The 17,621-nt window shown below is 38.6% G+C and overlaps 1 protein-coding gene across 5 annotated transcripts in view; it reads left to right on the top strand.

Moving 5' to 3' along the window:
* ESR1 (estrogen receptor 1) overlaps positions 1-17,621 on the top strand; it is a 455,293-nt gene that overhangs the window by 144,755 nt on the left and 292,917 nt on the right. For 4 of the 5 annotated variants that reach the window (XM_027857990.1, XM_027857989.1, XM_027857987.1 and 1 more), the window contains one exon: positions 10,912-11,419. In XM_027857990.1, the coding sequence (XP_027713791.1) occupies positions 10,983-11,419 (437 nt within the window). In that variant the 5' untranslated portion in view covers positions 10,912-10,982. Of the gene's footprint in view, positions 1-8,871; positions 8,916-10,911; positions 11,420-17,621 lie in introns of those variants that run through there. The other variant, XM_027857991.1, reaches the window with a different exon arrangement.

Raw genomic sequence — 17,621 nt, 5'->3', positions numbered from 1 at the left:
GGTTTTTATAAGGAATTCAACAATTTTAAAATTCTCTCTCCTTAGCCTTGTTTTAGATTAGTTGTTTTTGATAAGTAGATACTTCACATTGTCTTCTATTTATTGAGAACTTTTGATTTTGTGTTAACTTTTTTTTTCTTGTCTCATAGAGTCATTTAGTTCTGTTTTTTTCCCCAGAAAGTCTGTTACTTGGATAAGAGTTTCTGCCTTCTGTTCTAAGCTATTTTTCCTTGCAATTCTTTCCTCCAGAGTGCTTATTTCTTTTAAACTTCAATTATTTTTTTGTTTTCTTGCTTCATTTCTTCTAGGTCCTTTTATATTCCTTATGGTCAAGGCATTTTTCTCTCTCAGAGTTTGCTTCAGCCCCAACAACAACAGCAATAAAAAGAAGCTTGGGTTTGGGGGATAAAGAGTTCTAGTTTTTTTTAAATAATATTTTATTTTCTCTGATTACATGTTAAAACAATTTTTATTCACCTGAGATTACCTTTTGGGTATCTCAACCCACAATATTTCTTCATAGTTTTTGGTATATTCTTTTGTTCACTCATTTCCAGCCTCAATTGCTAATTTGAGATTTTGTGCTAGGGCTAGGCTCCATTCTTTTCTGTACTCTTGAATGGGGTAGTTATCCAGTTTGATCCTGACCTCAGTTTCCTAGGTTCTTGCTACTGGCTTCTCCCTCCCCTGACATATCTGTGCTTAGAGAGCTGGCAAGCTTCAATATCCCCATTCCAGGTGCTATGCAGGCTTTCTTGCCATCTCCTTATTCCCTAATCTGGATATTACTATTAGCTTTTAGACTCTTCACTTGATCTTATGTTGTTGACTTTCAAAGTGTAGTGAATTTGTTCTGGATTTGCTCTACCAGAGCAAGGATGGTTCTATTGCCCTTCAGGGTTCTAGGGGTACCCTCTGGGGTTTGAGGGAAATTAATTCTTCAAAGCAATAATGTTGATCCTCCATTGTTTTTTCTCCTGTTAGGTGCCAGTGACTAGCACCCCAGTTCCATTTAACCATCTAAATAAAATTTAGTTTAACCATTTAATCAATCAGCTTTTATGATGGGATTTTATTTTTAAAATGTAACAAGAACAAAAGTACAAATATTTCCCTCCAACGCTTTGAGAGTGTACTCTCCTCTATCCAGTCTCAGTCCCATGGAAGAATGGGCTAAAACTTAAGTTAGTTTGTACATAGTCTTAGTCTCAGGAAGTTCATGTCCAAATGAAGCACAGCAGCTCAATTGGTCCTTGTCTCAGCTACTATTGGTCTAGGTCTAGGTCCTGAAGGTCATACCTTATTTCTTGGTGCATCCATACTAAGCTAGTTGCAAAAACCTGTATGCTAGGATGTCAAGATGCTGTTTTCCCTTCAATTAAAATGGAAAAGAATAAATGTGGAGGTGGGCAAAGAACCCAGGCCCTTATTTATTTATTTATTAGCCTGATGTGGGGGCAGGGATGGAAGTGGAGAAGATTCAAAGTAAGGTCTACACACTCCTTAGCATTTTATCATTTCCTTCATCATTGTCTATGAGACATTTCAAACTAGATGTCCCAGAGACGTCTCAAAGTCAGCATGTTCAAAACAGAACTCACACTGTGATGGAACATTATTGTGCTGTGAGAAATGATGAGCAGGATGATTTCAGAAAAACCTGGGAAGACTTACATGAACCAATGCAAAATGAAGTGAGTAGAACCAGGAGAACATATTGCTGTAACAGTAATATTGTAGAGGAAGAACTGTGAATAACTTAACTATTCTCAGCAATGCAATGATGCAAGACAATCCCAAAGGACTCATGGTGGAACACGCTATCTGTCTCTAGAGAAAGAACTGGTATTGTCTGAATACAGGCAGAAGCATACTATTTTTCCCATTTCTTCCTTCCTTCCTTCCTTCTTCCTTCCTTCCTTCTTTCTTTCTTTCTTTGTTTCTTTGTTTCTTTCTTTGTTTCTTTCTTTGTTTCTTTGTTTCTTTCTTTGTTTCTTTCTTTCTTTCTTTGTTTCTTTGTTTCTTTCTTTCTTTCTTTCTTTCTTTCTTTCTTTCTTTCTTCCTTCCTTCCTTCCTTCCTTCCTTCCTTCCTTCCTTCCTTTCTTTCTTCCTTCCTTCCTTCCCTCCTCCCTCTTTAAATTTTTTGTTAGAGTCTTCTTGTACAAAATGACTAATATGGAAATGTTTTACATGATTGCACATGTAGAACCTATATTGGATTACTTACCATCTCAGGGAGGGGGGGAAGGAGAGGGAGGGAGGAAGGGAGAGATAGAATTTGAAACTCAAAACTTTAAAAAATGTTAAAAATTGTTTTAACATGTAATTGGGGAAAATAAAATATTATTAAAAAAACCCCAGAACTATTTATCCCCCAAACCCTCTTTTCCAAGCTTCTTTTTGTTGCTGTTGTTGGGGCTGAAGGCAACATCATTCTTCTAGCTTTCCAGGTTTGGAACCTTGGAGTTTCTTCAATTCCTCTGCCTCCCTCAGACCACATGGCTTATCAGTTGCCAAAATTTGTTCTTTCTACCTCTGCAACATCTCTTTAATCTAAACCCTTTTCTTCACTCATGCAGCTACTACCTTAGTTCAAGTTCTCAACACCTATAGCCTATTGCAGTGTCCTTTTAATTGGCCTTTCTGCCTCGTCTCTCTGCACTCCAGTTCATCCTAAACACAGCTGCCAAAGCGATTTTCCTTAAGTGGAGATATGGCCTTTCCTTAAGTGAAGATACACAGTGACTTCGAGTGGTTCCATATTGCCTGTAGGATAAAATATAAACTCTCCTGTCTAGCTTTTAAAGATCTCCTAATCTATCCTTCTATCTGTCTTTATGGTCTCCTCTATCACTTTCCTCCATGCATTCCATCATCCAGCCAAATTGGCCTTCTCTTTGTTCTTCACACACATTATACTCTGTCCCATCTCTACTACACTTTTGCACTGACCATCCCTTAGGACCAGAATGAACTTTCTTATATAATCTCTCTCTTCCTTCAAGATTCAGCTCAAGCTCTACCCTCTACAAAAACATTCCTGGTTCCATGAACTATGAGTGTCTATCCTCCCTAAATTTAATAGCCTTGTATTTATGGTGTATACTTCTGGGCTTGTCTCCCAACTTGCCATTTTCATTACCTAGTTGGATTTCCAGAAGTCAATTACTGCTTGTCCAGATTCTATCCATAGCAGAGGTGGGGAACCTGTGGCCTCAAGGCTACATGTGGTCTTCTAGGTCCAAAAGTGTGGCCCTTTGACTGAATCCAAACTTCACAGGACACATCTCCTTAATAAAAAGATTTGTTCTGTAAAACTTGGATTCAGTCAAAAGGCCTCACCCAAGGACCTAAAAGGTCACATGTAACCTCAAGGCCACGAGTTCCCTACCCCTGATCTAAAGGGTACACTGAGTGGCTACTCATAACTCTATGACTTATAAGTCCCTGACAGTGTACTTCTTAAATGTGTTAGCTAGCATATACAATTCGCTCTTAGTGAAGGCATTAATTAAGATGGAAAAGTAAAAAAAACAACAGTCACAAAATATTTTTCCTGTGAATCTGGGATGTGTGTGTGTGTGCACAAATAGACACAGTGCCCATGGGAAGAATGGGAACAGAGTATAATGGTGGTGAGACACACATTGAGGAAAGAAATATGATCAAGGCAACTCACTTCTCTAGCATTGCAGGGCCTTGATGTCCTTTCTCTCTTTGAAGACTCCTCTCTGTAGGATAGCTCTTGTTTGCCAAGGCTAACTCTCTCTTGATTCTGTAGTCAGCTCATACTACCTCTCTGTATTTGTTTCTGTCTGGACAGATTCAGTGTTTCTTACTGGTTGAGTAGCTCTACAGTAAAGTGATCATTTTTTAGGGTGCGTATGTGTGTGGGGGGGTAGTTTTTTCCTCTGTTTCTTGCTTGAACTGATACACTAATGAAATCTTGAACTGCTGGTTGGAAGGTCTTCCTTTGAACAAGTTTCTGCTAGACACCATGGCCATCAGAGGAGAACATCTTCCCCTGCTCCACTTTAGGAGTCTCCTTGACAAAATGCTCTTTATACCTCCTGAGCTCCTTAGATTTGACTATTTAAATACTTCTGGGACTTACCTGATTTTTTGCCCAATCAAGTTATTCCCGTCTGACTCAAACATAATAGTGTGCTTACTTTGTAAAGGGATCTCTGTTGTGGCCCCAATGTTATAGTTAGCCTAACACCTTCTTACCACATGAAAACTAATTTCTGTGACTACACTAATTGTGTGTGTGTGTGTGTGTGTGTGTGTGTGTGTGTATGGTGGGGGAGGGAATAATATCTCTTCTCTTACATTTACGTGTATCCATTTTCCTTATATTTATTCTGTATATTTATCCAAATACTATATATTATATTTATAGAAATAATATATATTATATTTATTCTACATTCTTGTCTTTACCATTAGATGTGAGCTCCTTGAGAGTAGGAACATAAAAATACTTGTTTTTTGAATGATAGATAGATGAGGCAGAGTGACTGAGAGGTAAAAGCGTTGTTCTGAGACCAAAGTAGTAGTTTCTGCTCAGACACTCTCTTGGTCAAATGACTGAACCTTTTGGGGCCTTAAGTTCTACATAGCATTGATCACGACTTGTATAATTTCAAAGATCTTTCAACTCTACAAGTTTGTGAATCTAGGTATCATCTTAGAGTACATAAGAGACAATCCAATTTCCTTACAAGGGCAATTAAGACCTTCCTTGAGAACAGGGAGTTTCATTTTTTGCCTTTGTATCCAGGAGCCTGGCAAAGTGACTGACACATAGTATGTGCTTGATAAATACCTGTTAATTAGTTGGTTGACTGACAGTGAGCAGCATAAAGGAATTGGTGACTGGAAGGATAGGAAACTGAGGGGGAGGGAGGGAGAGAGAGAAAGACAAAGAGAGAGAGGAGAGAGGGAGGAGGAAGAGAAAGGGAGAGAGTGGGAGAGAGAGGGAAAGAAAGAGAGAAAAAGAAAGAAGGAAGGGGGAAGAAGAGGGAGAAGGAGAGAGCACTTAAAGAGGCAAGGGCCTAGAAGACTTCATACATTTCCTCAAGACTTTTGTGGATTTAGAAGTCACTTAAATGATCATATTCTCTCATACATAGAACGTTAAACACAGTATTGAGTACTCACCAAAAAGTATTTGATTCAAGGACAGAGAAGGTATTGTTATTGAGTTGTTTTTCAGTTGTGAGGTTTTCTTGGCAAAGTGGTTGGAGTGGTTTGCCATTTCCTTCTCCAGTTCATTTTATAGATGAGGAACTGAGGCAAACAGGGTTAAGTGACTTGACCAGGGTCACACAGCTAATAAGTGTCCAAGTGTCCTGGATTTAAATTCATGAAGACGAGTTGTCCTTTCTGCAGGCTGGACTTTCTATCCACTGCGCCACCAAGCTGTCCCAGAGAACGTATAGATCATTTCATATGCTTTCTGCCTGGAAATAATGCCCCAAATAAATGATACAATTTCCTCAATCAGATAATTAGGAAAATAGGATAGAATAAAAAAGAATAGTAATATAAGCTAACAAATATGAATCTGTCTCCTTTCAGGTCTCTAGAACTATTGGACATTGAAATAATTAAAAATCCTTATAACTTTTGGCACTGGTAGAGGAACTAGTTCATAAATGGCATTGAAATATGAGGTGACATAGCTAAATGATGAGATATGTAAAAGTCTGGGTTTAAGAACTGTGTCTGAAACTCATTGGCTACGTGACTCTGTTCATCACTTTATGTTTCTGAGGCTTAGTTTCCTCATCTATAAAATGGGGAAAATAATATTTTCTCTATCAACTTTCATTCAATTCAACAAACATATGAAACATCTATCATGTTCCAGGCACTGTGCTAAACACTGAAGATACAAGAACAAAAATAAAAGAAACAGGCTCTGCCCTTAAGTAGCTTACATTCTAATTTACAAAGTTTTTGTGAGAAAAGCATTTTGTAAACTGCAAATTGTGACAGGAAGTGAGTAACACAAGAGAAATAATATTTACAATATATTTACAAATAATATGTATAATACAAAAGATTAAATCCCATGCACATTATATGAACCTCATGAAGGTTCATGATTGAGAGTGGTAACAGGAATTGCTTTATTGCTTGCTAACACAAATTTAGGTTGACTTTACCAATTCCTAAAATAAAAGGCCAGCAAGTTATTCTATGGATCAAAATGTCTATCACAGAAGTATTAAAAAAGTAACAACATGACTTAGGATCAATTAATTTGTTCTGTTCACATGCATTTTTTTTGAGATGCAGAAAAGACATCTTGTAAACAGACTTAAAAAACTAATAAATTCTTTTGATTTAGCACTCATTTAAATCCTTGCAACCTTAGCAATTTCATAGTCAAATACCATATTAAAATCTTTTGAACTTGAGGAAGTATGATCACATCAAAATAGGTGGGGCTGACTCAAAGATGGCTCTGTGCCCCCTTTGGTGTTGATCCTGGTGTGGCTACACCCCCTTGCACCTGCCTAGTTATGTCACTGGTTAAAAATATAGCTAGTCTGTTCAAAGTTGAAAATAATCTATTTCACATTCTCAGAAAATTAAAAATCTTAGCCCAGGGCAAAAATCTAGGAGCTATAGCAAAACCATTAAAAATAGAGGGCTGTGACATATTTAGGAAAGAGTACAAAGATCATAGAACTGGGCAAAAAAAGCTTTATTATTCTTCCATTTTAGAGTAAAGTTGCTGATGTCAAAAAACATTTAAGAGCCAGTTTAAGAATAAAGCATTTATAGGCAATACCATAATCAACTTGAACAATGCCAAACCACCATGTGTGAGAGGGAAAGAACCAGTTATAATGGCTGTAAGAGCTCTTTTGAAGACATTACAAAATTCATTTAGTTTTGTCTTCTTGTAGAAGGGTAATGTTTTGTATTATTAAGAAGTTTCTAATGGATCTGGAAAAGAAACTCTGCCTGGCTGTGGTATTATCTGGCAATAAAGGAAAAATCCAGGGTTTCACATATGAACCATGGTTTTGAGAACTGCAAGATTAATTCCCAAGTCTATACGCACTTGAACTTGAATATGGATACAGTCAGTATGAACATACCGAGATAATCAAAGGAAAAGTTATAGAGAAGGGGAAAATGTATCTCTTACTTGGAAAAGTTAGTTTTTAGAAATGGACATTAAGATAATTATAGGTAGTTTTTTTTGGGCATAGATTCTCGTACCCTATTCTTATGAACGAATAACTATGGTATCCAATAAAAGAAATGGTTCCCCCTCTTGTCTCTAAGATTCTAAAGAGGAGAAAATAATTTTCTAAAGAAATGGTTAGCATTGGAATGGAGGAGATTTTGGAGGAGGGGTGAGGTGGACAGTGGGAGAAAGAAAAAGAAAACGGCCTTTATTACACATCTTGGATTGACTTTATTTTGCTTAAAATACACAAAAACTATGACAGGATAGCTCACAACCTCCAGTAAAAACTTAATTTGAATTTTTCCTTTTCTTTTTTCCTTTTGAGAGGTCCACTTTTGGATAGGTTTTATGTTTGGGTCACCAACTTGAACAAAAATGAGGGCCAGAATTTACCAATGTACAAAGGGCTGCAAACAATTATTTTTTTCCAATTTTTTTTCAATCGCTGGTTAAAGTGCCCTCGTGTGTCTCCACATTGTAATATTCTAGGGTTCCCAAGAGCATAATATTACTTGTAATCTAGGATCATTATAATTCTCAATGATATTCTCCCCCTCTTCCCCACCCCCTCATGCTTTCAAGGACAGCCACAAGGCTCTGAATAAGTGCTTAAAACTCCAGGGTTAAAGGTTAACCAGGGGTTGGTTTAGTGGGTCCTAATCCTAAGGAATATATCCTAAGGAATGACAGATGCCTTATAGTGCAGGATGGTAGTCGAATCCTGAATACCTGAACATGGTACTAACAGGAGCTCTATTTATAGTTTTTCAATGTCATGGCCAAGTGAAATGGCAAGCAGTAGGATGATCACTGAGGAGATATTCAGCAAAGAAAGAGGCACCCTTAGTAGGACATAACACCAATATCTTTTGCAGGCACAAAAGTGATTTACAACAGAAGCACTCACCTTGTCTAATATTCTTACTCTGTGCCGTTTATAAAATGCTCAGTATGTTGATAGAACACCGTTAACTGAACTGTTAAGGAGGTTTACGGGGCTGGTCAGGGAGGTGGTGGAATTAAGTTTCGGTAGAAATATTTGATATTGATGCTCAAATATTTATTAAAAACTTTGGTTGTTCAGTACAATTGGAAGCATAGCAAGGGAGTATCTGCTCTGAGATTTAGGGAAGGGGTATTTGATCCAAGAGTATATCATAAAGCTTTTGACATTCAATCATATTTTTTTTGAAAACCCACCCTGTTTAAATTTCCCAAACTTGATATCTTTTTTTTTTTCCTTTTTGAACTGACGTTCTATTTAATCAGTAAGCCTATGATTTATAGTAGGTCTGTTTTTGCTCTTCCTCTGGATAGCTTCAGGGAGCACTGGCCGATTTCAGGTTCTGAGGGCATGGAGCAGGACCAGGAGTACTCTCAGGGGCCTGACAGCTCCTGCTCAAAAGAGGCATATTTACAATAGTGGCCCCTTGTTGCTCTCTGTTGGCAGTAAAGGAACCTTAAACTCCCAACTGCCATTCATTCGGTTTTGTGCAGCAGCAGAGCTGCTGTGACTTACATACAGGAAGCTGCCAAGTGCCCTGCCTACTGGCTGCTTCATGAACCCCTGCAATTTCGCACACACACACGGAGCCACATGCACATACACGCACATTCTTTCCTTCATTCTCACTCTCTCAGTCCTTGAGTTCTGCATATCCATGGAACATTTCAGGAAAGCCACTCTCTATCCTGTAGTAGGGTAAGATTGTTTTTGGTTTCTTTCTCTTATTTGTAGTTCCAGCCTGGTTTGAATGCATGCACCTTACTGTCAGTGTCTGCAGCTAGAAAGGAGAAGAGGATTTGCTGCTTGTGGTTTGGCATGTATGTTTTATGCTCTTAAGACTTGCAGGATTTCTTTGTGTTATTCACTTAAATGTTGCAGGTCCAGATTTTGAAGAAACTTAAAGATTTTTGCTTATACTCTGAAGTGCTTTTTAAAACAGTGGAATTAGGGTCCACTGGAGCTAAATAAATAATTTGTAGAAAAGTTGTTTTGCAAAGTAGTTGGAGTTAGGCATGTGGAGAAGCATCTGATTAACTTTATAGGTTTTTTTAACCCTTGAATTGCCAATAGTCTATATTTACTAAGTTCATTTTTGTGTTAATGAAAAATTAATGAGACGTCATTTCATCCACAATTACTTATCGAAGCTTGACTTTGAAAGCATGAATTGTAGTCTGTACAAATGTGTACTGACTGATTAAAAAGCTCATCTATTGTTGATGTTAAAAGAAACACATTTACATGTAATATTTATATATACTTATACACTTATGTTAAGAGTTGGGGAATATTAGAGAGAAGCATTAATGAGCCAACTGGAGTGTTCTAGCCTGGTGAAAATTTTAAAAATAGTTAGAAGCAAAAAAAAAATCAGAAGAATGTGGATAAACGCTCCAAAATACCACACCTTTGTTCCAACTATGGTTTCATTTGCTGAGTTTATAATTCAGTTTGCCTTTTCTATTTTTCTGTTTAGCTCAATTAGTTTTTTTTTTTCAAATCAGGATGTTTGATTCTAAGAAGTACTGATAATCAGCTGAATGTCCTAGCCAGAGTGCACTGAGGAGAATCATTTGGAGAAACAGAGAAAAGTACTACTGTATTTTAAAATTTTATTTGTTTAGTCATCTAGTCAGTATAGCACATTTGCTGCTACTCTGGCTAAGGGCCTGAGATTTAATTTTGTGTAGAAATGCCATATTTTACATGCAGTTTTGTGAAGTTTTGGTAACAGAGACTCTTCAGAGGCACAAACACGCAAGTGCATGTATTTGAACATTTGTGAATTGTCATTCACAAGAGAATCATTTGGGTAATGGTAGTGAGTACTATACTCTATGATACCAGATAAGGTTAGAGCTGAAAAAACCTTACTGATTAAGTAGTCCAACCTCATTTTGTGGAGGAGGAAACTGAGTTCAAGTCTCAAGCAGTATCATCACTTCCTAATATAAGTGACAACTAAGTATATATATAAATATGTAGATATGTATGTGTGTATATGTTCCTCTCTCTTTTCTTCCCTACAAAGATTCCTCCTATCCTTCTCTTCTGCTGAGGCTAAATATAGTCTTGCCTCCTGTGGTTGGCTGCATAGGCAACCACACACCCATTTCTATGTGCCATATCTTGGTTACAGAATAAACCTACCCAGGGTCATTTTCTGTACACATTCCATATTTCTAGAAAACATGAAAAGTGAATCAAACGGAGAGAGAGATAAACAGAGATAGATTGGAGCCTAGTAGGGGGCAGAAGGCAATAAATGAGAAAAAGCTGACCACTAGATTTGTCTTCCCACTTAGATATGAAGTTCTGTTTTTTTCTTAGCTACCTTTGGGGGAATATTAGCGGTTGTCCTCTCCCCTCCCCTTGTAAAATTCAGACTCAATTAAACAACTAATACTAGTAAAGTTCAGCGAAGCAATTCTTTGGGTTCTCTCCAAAATGAGTTGTGCCTGGAGTGATGTTTAAGCCAATGTCAGTGTAAGGCAACAGTTTCTGGCCAGTTTCCAGTACTTTTGTAATGCATATTAGCTCAGATGAGGAGTAAGTACTTAAAGTTAGAGACTGAGTTTTTCTGAGCCCTGCCACTGTGCACTTTTGCTCCTGCTCAAGTGAGATACCTGGGGAGGGCCCAAATCGATATGCTCTGCGCTGGAACTCACTGCGTCTTGTCCTCTTTCCACAGGTGGCCCATCGGCTGCTGAGTCCACTGCAGCTCCGGGAAACAGTTACGCGCCTTGCTCGCTGCTACTGACCATGACCATGACCCTTCACACCAAATCGTCTGGAGTGGCCCTGCTCCACCAGATCCAAGGCAATGAGCTGGAGCCCCTGAATCGTCAGCAGCTGAAGATCCCTCTGGATCGACCCCTGGGCGAGATGTACGTGGACAGCAACAAGACTGGGGTCTACAACTACCAGGAGGGGGCTGCCTACGACTTCAACACCGCCGCAGCGCCGGTCTATGGCTCGTCCAATCTCACTTATGCCCCCAACTCGGAGACATTCGGCTCCAACGGCCTGGGGGGCTTCCACTCTCTGAATAACGTGTCTCCGAGCCCCCTGGTCCTCTTGCACCCACCGCCCCAGCTCTCTCCCTTCCTGCATCATCACAGTCAGCAGGTGCCCTATTACCTGGAGAACGAGCAGAGTGGCTATGCCATGAGAGAGGCCGCCCCCCAGGCTTTCTACAGGTACGTATAGCCGAGACATCGCGGGGGGGAGGGGTACCCGCCTTCTCCCTGGACTAGTGTGTCTCTCGGGGCGTGTGTGTGAGAGCGCGTCTGCGTTTGTGTGCGTGTGTGCGTGAGTGTGTGTGTATATGTGTGTGTGTGTATCTGCGTGAGCGTGTGTGTGTGTGTGTGCGCGCGCGCCTCTGTACTTGAGGGGAAGTGCTTCCTCCAGGCCAGGATCTAGAGTGGAAGGGGATCAGGAGTTGCGGGGCAAGAGGGGGCATTAAGGGGCCTTAAGGGCAGCTTCCTCCCCGAGCCCTGCGGAGAGCTCACCAGCCGTTCTGGGTCAGAATTGCCCCTCTAAGCAATATTGGGCCCAAGCTAGAACACTTCCCCGCCCTCATGTCCGTCCCTCCACCTACCTGAGCAGGTGAGGGTGAAACTTGTCCAGGTTCTTGGCTAGAGGAAGAAGGGAGAGAAGGAGGGAAGGACTGAAGGAGGGAAGGAGGGCTGCCGCCGCTGCCTGGGGGGAGTCAGGCAGCAGACTGCGCTCCGACTGCGGAGAAAGAGAGAGAGACGGAAGCCCAGGCAGAAAGATAAAGAGAACAAGAGATACAGAGAGAGACCGACGGAGGCAGAGAGACAAAGACAGGTAGAGATAGAGAAAGAGACAGTGAGAGAGAAACGGACAGTAAGAAAGAATGGGACAGAGAAAGAGAGACAAAGAGACAGAGATATACACACAGAGCAAGGGAGAAACAAAGAGAGCGAGACTCATAGAAAGACAGGGACAGATAGAACAGAGAAAGAGAACACGCGCGCGCGCGCACACACACACACACACACACACACACACACACAGACTGGAAGAGACAGAAGTTGGGTGGGTTGGGGGTAGTGGGAAGAGCAAGAAAAGTGCGGCTTATTTTCTGTTCCGGTCTTCTAAAGTCAGGTTCTCTCCCTTGGCGGCATTTTGAAAATCGTATTCCCAGTCCCCCTCGCCGCTCCCCGTTCTAACCCCTTCCCCGTGAGAAACAGGTCAGGAACCCCATGTGCTTTCTAACCAAACAAATCCTTAAAGAACGGTACATACAAAGCCCTAGCTATCTGGGGAGTGGGGGTGGCGGCGGCGGCAAGTGGAGTGGGGTGGAGAACAAAACCCAAATAAACACCAGGAACTGTGAGTTACTACATGTCCAAAGCAGGTAGTTGGGGTTGGAGGTGTTTGAGGTTACTGACAACGTGGAGCGTGTGAGGGTACAAACCTGAGGATTCCTCACTCTCCTCCTCCGCAGTTTTTCCGCTTCACGACTACACTCTACCCCAAGCCCACCCTACCACAAATCTCAGTATTTTCTTGACAGTGTTGCCCCGATGGAGGAAACAAAACAAAACAAAACGGAGAAATGGACAGAAGTTATACAGGTCTCAACAATTTGCTAGCTGCGAAGGCATCCGAGCCAATGTTGGAGCAGATGATGCCATGTGACATCTGACGGCAGGGAATTTGTAGGTAGCATGTAACCAAGAAAACGTGCCCCATGGAGTTGTTCCTGATTTTATATTCTTTGCTGCCAGATAACTTAGATTTCTGTGAACCGCGCACCTCCAGCTTTCCTGCTAGAGAGAAAAAAAAAGATACTCAGGAAAATGACCCACGTGAAGATCAGCGATATGTAGTCTAGCCATTTGTTGTTCAGTATAAATCTGAGGAAGATTTTTTTTTGACATTTTGGTGGCATTTTTTTTTTCATTTTCTTTCATTCCTTTTCTTTGGGAGATTTTTCTACCTATATCTTTTCTAAATTCTTCTCCTTCCCCCATCCTCATCCCACTTTTTCTAACTTTGCCCTATCTCTAATATGGCCAAGATATATTTCAGGTGAATGAATTTGTTTGAGAGCAGTCTGGGTCAGAATAACCCCTAAACATTGCACTTTCAAGGAAGAATGAGCCAATGTCCTCGTTTCACTGCCAACCTCCTCTCGCCCTTACTTCCCTTCCTCCCCCCCTCCCACAGGACTAATGATGGAGTAGTTCTTAGTGAACCTGGACAATTAGGTGTTGAATTTGGATTCCTTTTGTGTTGGGCTTCAGGACTAACTTCTTATACAAGTGCCTGGCCCAATTACTATCCTAAATTCCAGCTCTTCGGTTCAGTATTTTATTCCCAGGGATATTTATAGCTGAGGAAAGATGGTTAAAGGGCAGGTGCTTCCCAATGGAAAAGCCAAGTTCTGGTTTTTGGGATGGTAGGCCTTTGAGATGGTTTGGGTCCATACATCTAAAACCAATTTCAAAGGGATTTAATGTCCTAGGTCTAATGAGAACCAGATAGTTGAAGGCACAACCTGTAGTGTTATCTGCTTTTCCCTTTTAATGATATGTAAGCTTGCTCTAAGTATTTTAAGCCAGGGTTAAAATGGAAGAGGAAGTATTCTTCCATCCACTATTTCTGCCCCCCCTCCTTTCCAATAAGAGAGTAAAATATATATTAAGTGCAATCTCAGGGCATTTCACTTTCTTTACTAGATAGGCATTGGTGTGAATTCCTCAACTTTATAGTGGACTTCAGAAATTTTTTTTCATTTTTTTTTTTAGGTCTTTTATTGTGAATTAAATGTCATTGAATTTCAATGGGTCCTAATGAGACTGTACTTTGGTAGATTATTTTGCTGCCTTGTTAATAATTGGAAAGCAAACCTGTTCAAATCAAGAGGAATTCATCTTTTACTTAAAATGTCTGCATCCTTCAGTGGCAAATATGAACATTGTATCTTAGCTCTGCACTATCTCCATCTCCAAAGAACTTTATGTTAGGTCAGAGGTTCTAAAGCTGGGATCCATAAAATTAAAAAAAAATTGGAGGGCTGTATTTTAATATATTTTATTTCCTTTGTAATTCTATGTATTTGATTTATGTATTCAAAAACATTATTTTGAGAAAAGATCCAAAGGTTTCATTGGACTGCCAAAGGGGTCCACAACACAGATGAGGTTAAGAACCTCTTTTAGAAATTCAGTCTAAGAAGCAAAATTGACAATTCATTTTAAAGCAAAATTTAAAAATCATATGTATTTGACAATGTGTGGAACTTTAGAATTTATTAGTCAAAGAATGAAGACTGTATATATTGATATGAATGGATAAATGTAATTTAGTTTATGTTTTCTTGAAAAATATTTTCCTTCTGACCATTTCCCCATTTTTATTTTACACTGGTTAAAGTAATGGAATTGAGATACAACTAATGTTTTTGCAAGTGGTAATGACAATTTCATGGTGTGGATGGAGTTACCACAGAAGCCAATTGAAAACAAAAAGTTCAGTCAATTGACTTGTGATTTTACCTATGTAAATCTCACAGCTGTTTTGATTGATCCTATGAGGGTTCCAACAGATTTGACTAGATGTTTTATCACCAGTTAGACAAAGCCTGATAGTATTATCACCAGTCTAAAACCTGCTTTTCTCAAATATTAAAAGTAAAGGATGTTATGTTGAGGTACTGTGGTGCTAGTTCATTTTTTTCTTTTATACAGCTATGAAATATATATGTTACAGAATTGATAATCTACTCTGATTTATCGTCTACTCTATAAACTGAGGGTTTATAATCTGCTCTTTAGTCTGGTGGCTTAAATAGCATCATTAACATCACAGTAATAATGACAACAAGAATAGCACTCGTATTTATATAGCACTTTGCAGATCACGAATCACTTACTTCACAGCAATTCTGTGGCAGGTAGTGAAATATTATTATTATCTCCATTTTGCAGATGAAGAATCTGAGGAGCAAATTGATGTGGCTTGCCTAGGATTCCATAGCTAGCAAAGGATTGGGGTGGAAATGAAATGTTCTAATCCAAGTCCAATGATGACAGCTGGCCTTATATATCAAAAATATTAGAAGGCTGAATTAGTTTAGGAAAATTGTGAGTTTGTATTTTAAGGCTGTCATTTTATCTAAAATTTCATTAATGTTAAATGATTGAGGATAACTGTCAATCACATAGAGATGTCTAAAATGAAAATGAAGCAACTTATTCTCCTTGAAATTAAAAAAAAAAATACCACGCCAAAGAATCCTGAATTTGAAATTAACTGAACCATTAAAATAGCTAATTAGCCTTACCTACTTACCTGTATGTGATCTGTGGAGGTTTTTTATAATTCTATGTTTCTTCAGGGCTAAACTTTTCTTCTCTTTCTTAGCAAAATTTAAAATCTCTAAGCCAATTAAAATAGATTTACTGACCTAGGAATTTGTATTCCTATTTTATGAATCTTAAGAGTGGATTATTTTTTAAAGCAAAAACAAAACAAAACAAAACAAAACTTGCGAGTCCCCCCCCCAAAACTGAAACCTTCTCTTTTTGTGCTTTTTGAAATCGTACAAAATATGTATTCGTGGTGAAAGGAGGTAAACATTATGGGAAATGCCTGCAAGATAGCCTTCCCTTTCTTATGTGGAAGAAAGTAACATTTATTCCTCTGTCACACTTTATTATTTATAAATTTAAAAAATGTATCTCTTTTTAGGGTTAGAATTTTCCAAGACCTGAAATTTGCTAGCAGCTGGTGATTCCTTTTCAAAACTGATTGGTATAGTTTTCTTATGAAAAATTTGAACTATTTTTTTTTCCAGTTTTGGACAGAGACTAACCTCTAGGTGACTAACCTTCCACCCCCCATTCACTTAAAAAAAAACCCTTCTTAGTCATTTTGCCCATTTAATTTTTTAAAATTATCTGATGCATTGTGTTGATTTTTAAAAATTCAAAAAAATCACATATGACATGTATATATTTTAGGAGGAAAACTGTATCAGATCATATCATCTTTTTATTCTTTATTTCATCTTTACCTATTGCACATAACTTGCAGGTATGAATAGTAACAAGACCCTCATGCTTAATTATTACTTTCTCTTGCCTTCCTTCTCCCGCTAATTTTTTAATCCCAAATTTTAAGTGCCTTCTCTTTGCTTTTGTGAATATATGCAGGATATGAAAATCATGATTTGAAACAATTCAGATTTAGCATCCTAGATTTATGTGAACAAATAAAATAAAGACCTAAGCAAGAAATTGAGTATAAAAGACATAGGACTCTGAAGGCAGAAGAATACTTTTTAGTATGTGAACCTCAGGGACTGGACTCCAAGCCCCTACTCATATTTGTTGCTTGAATGAGCTTAGGGGTATGTGTGGGGATACAGAAATCAGATGCAGAATGATTAAGAGCTCAGATTACTCAGAATAAAGAGTTTGGAGAAAATGAATAGAATAAAGAGAATGTGAAATCATTTTCCATGGAGGCAAAATTGAAGTTATAAAAAAATTTCCCCAAGATATACGATGTATGGATACTGTCCGAGTGTGGTCATCCCTGCAGTTCTACTGGTGTGAAAGCACTTCTTTATGCAAAATCTGTGATTGTTAAATTTAAATTTAGAGAGAAAATTTATGAATTTTTGTTACAAATTTTCTTTCCAAAGTCCACAGAGAGCATAAAATAGCATGCAATGACTTCTGCCTCTGTCTCCTGTGTTATTATTATTTTTTTTAAATTTCACTTCTAAAAGAAACTGGTTGAGAATATACAGAGTCAACAGCCTCAATCTATTCTTAGGATCTATTGGACAGACCATCACATTACAGTACTTGACTAGTTAACAACTCTGTGCCTCAGTTTTCCCAACCATAAAAGGAAAAATGACAATCTCTAGCTAACTGCTTTAATTAATTAGAACCACTTTCCAAAATGAAAGTGTTTCAAAAGAGCCATTCGGTATAAATATAAAGCATATGGTTATTTTAAAAGAAACTAACCCAAACAGAAAGTGCACAGTACAGTATAGGGTGTTGGCTTACAGGCTAGTCCATCATAGACACGGAGTAGTTTCGTTTTATGCCGTAAACTCTCTTAAAGCATTCATACAAAGTATTCATAACTTCTATTGGTTTTTAATATGTGGCTGCTTGGACACTCATTCTTCCTCACACAAAAAGCCCACAAAACCAATGCTTAGTGATAGGAAGAGTAATGACTCCAAGAAAAGACCTTTGGGATGGTATGGAGTGAAGAAATCACAAACTTAGATAAGAATATCTTCTCTATATGGTGATTCTCTTTTTGAAATGTTGAGAGACAAAATAGGGCAAATGTTTTGATTCTCTGTTAAAGAGATTCTCTACTAAGAATCAGAAGCTAAGC

This window comes from Vombatus ursinus, unplaced genomic scaffold (assembly GCF_900497805.2).
Source record: "Vombatus ursinus unplaced genomic scaffold, bare-nosed wombat genome assembly UNPS02012602.1, whole genome shotgun sequence".
In the NCBI taxonomy this organism is placed as follows: Eukaryota; Metazoa; Chordata; class Mammalia; order Diprotodontia; family Vombatidae; genus Vombatus; species Vombatus ursinus.
Note: the sequence above shows the minus strand (reverse complement) of the source record. Positions and strands in the feature narration are given on the sequence as shown.